Source organism: Thalia democratica, chromosome 1 (assembly GCF_965202585.1).
Source record: "Thalia democratica chromosome 1, ktThaDemo2.hap1.1, whole genome shotgun sequence".
NCBI lineage: Eukaryota > Metazoa > Chordata > Thaliacea > Salpida > Salpidae > Thalia > Thalia democratica.
In genome coordinates, this window is record NC_139165.1 from 106,543,967 (window position 1) to 106,546,028 (window position 2,062).

Below are 2,062 nucleotides of genomic sequence, written 5' to 3' on the forward strand. Positions count from 1 at the left end.
TATAAAAGCAATGTTGTTTTTATTAGTTTATCGAAACTTAACTTTGTCAAATTTAATAACTTATAAAATTTATTTTTAATTTTATTTGTAGAAAATATATATTGAAGTACTAAGAGGTAAAGTAAAACAGATATTTCCAATTACTGTTTTATTTTAAGATCTTATGTGTATCTTAGATTTAAAATTAACTAAGTTTTTCAAAGTTTAAAAGTTAAAAAATTTTTTTTAACTTCGATGTGAACTGAGTCAGAAATTTTTTTACAAAATTTCAGTACATATTTTTTTAACAAGTAACAACTCAGTAAGCTGATCTTATCAGTTCTACTTCTGACCAGTTAAGCACATCGACAAGTTTAAAAGAAAGCGTTTGTTCTGGATTTTTTAAGGTTTTGTTCAGTAAAACTTTGAAATAATGCTAAAAATATGACATAAAGTTTTATACAGATACTTAAAATATTATAACTCAACCAACGATGATTAAGTTTATTGTAACGCTCCTACTACTGACTACTACAACTTTCTCATTCAAATTCAATGCTATGACTTACGAGTTGTTACTAAGAAGGTTTGACTATTTGACACAACACAACATACTGGAATACTGTCACTCATTTGAGACAATACCGCCAGCTGATAAGACAAAAGTGTCAATTGCTCCGTACACACATGTCAAATATCGTTGCTCGTAAGTTTATTGAATAATTTTTTACTTATTAAACGATGGTTTTGAACAGTGGTAGAGTTAAAATAAATTATTTTTAGTTCTTGTGATTTAAAATTTTTCAATTCAACAAATTTATTAAAATTTTTTCGGAAGTTTTAAGTATATAATATAGTTAACATGTGTTAGCTGAAAGAAAAAGATATTTATGAAAGGGATTCTGAAAAGTTTTTTTTTAATAAATTGTAAATTGCTGTAAATTAATTATTTTAAAAGGATGTGGTTGTCATAGATATATAAAAAAAGATATTTTTAAACAGACATATGCAACACAATCATCTTGATGTTATTTTTTGTGGATTTTACTGTTACGACCCGGTTTCTTGTGAAATATTGAAAGGTTACAAAAATGAACCTATCTACACTGGAGTTACTTACAAAGACAACAGTGGAAAAAATGTTCATTTTAGGTATTTCATTTTTTTAATATTGTATAATTTTTTTTTAATAAACTAAAAAATAAAAATAAACTGAGTACTAAATATAACTAAAATGTTCAAATTAGTACAAGTCTACAGTTTATACAGTATAATTCTTTACCTAACAATTTTAGTTTTATTATACTCATTTAATTAATTCCTACTAAACTTTATCCAGTAAAACAATTAAATACGGTCCTAAAGTATACATACTTAGTTAACTTTATTCGAACTGAAAAACTTTATTGAAAATTACTGAAAGTATTTCTGTATATTAGTTGACATTAAACAATATTCTTTCATTAATAAATAATTAGTTAGTGGTCGATGGACAACTTAAATGTTATTTTTCAACTTCGTATTTAGCAACTAACGCTACATATATTAGATATCAAATAATAGTTTTATACGTTTTATAAGATTAAATTAATGAAAAAACAATATCATCTCAGATATGCCTCGGCCTGTCATTGCGTGACTACTACGGTTAAAAAACCGAAAGCGAAAACAAAAGAAGTTTGCACTGCAGTTAGAAAAAGACAACAGAGAAAATACGGATATTTCTAAGCCTTTTGTGACGTCATATGTATATACTTATGACGTCATATTATCCGAACATGATTATTTTGTAACGAAAAATGTATTCGTTACAATTTTCTTTTGACGTATTTAAACTGATTTTACAAAATCGATTTAAAACATTTAAAGTAACATATTTTCTATTTAACGTATATTTAATCTATTTATAATCCTTGCCTGTTTTAGCTTTGTGGAAATAATCGCCAAATTGTTGTTTCTTACTGGTTTGAACTGTTATAATAAATAAAAAAACAACTTTTCACTTTTGTTAATATAGTTTAAAACATGAATGATTTGAAAACAAACAACGTAGTATTACAAATACTACAAACCTTAAAAACCT

General features: G+C 25.1%; 1 protein-coding gene across 1 annotated transcript; it reads left to right on the top strand.

Annotated features, from left to right (window-relative positions):
- The first annotated feature begins 487 nt into the window (after positions 1-487).
- LOC145842121 (uncharacterized) lies at positions 488-1,707 on the top strand. The gene is made up of 3 exons (XM_082949509.1): positions 488-685; positions 982-1,131; positions 1,593-1,707. The coding sequence occupies exons 1-3, from the start codon at positions 540-542 to the stop codon at positions 1,705-1,707; spliced, it is 411 nt and encodes a 136-aa protein (XP_082805635.1). The 5' UTR covers positions 488-539.
- The last annotated feature ends 355 nt before the right edge of the window (positions 1,708-2,062 follow it).

Bases quoted from the DNA above. Each gene is read 5' to 3' on its own strand.
- LOC145842121 (XM_082949509.1), top strand. From the start codon at position 540: ATGACTTACGAGTTGTTACTAAGAAGGTTTGACTATTTGACACAACAC. The intron at 686-981 runs GTAAGTTTATTG...ATTTTTAAACAG, and splicing joins CATGTCAAATATCGTTGCTC to ACATATGCAACACAATCATC. The intron at 1,132-1,592 runs GTATTTCATTTT...ATATCATCTCAG, and splicing joins GGAAAAAATGTTCATTTTAG to ATATGCCTCGGCCTGTCATT.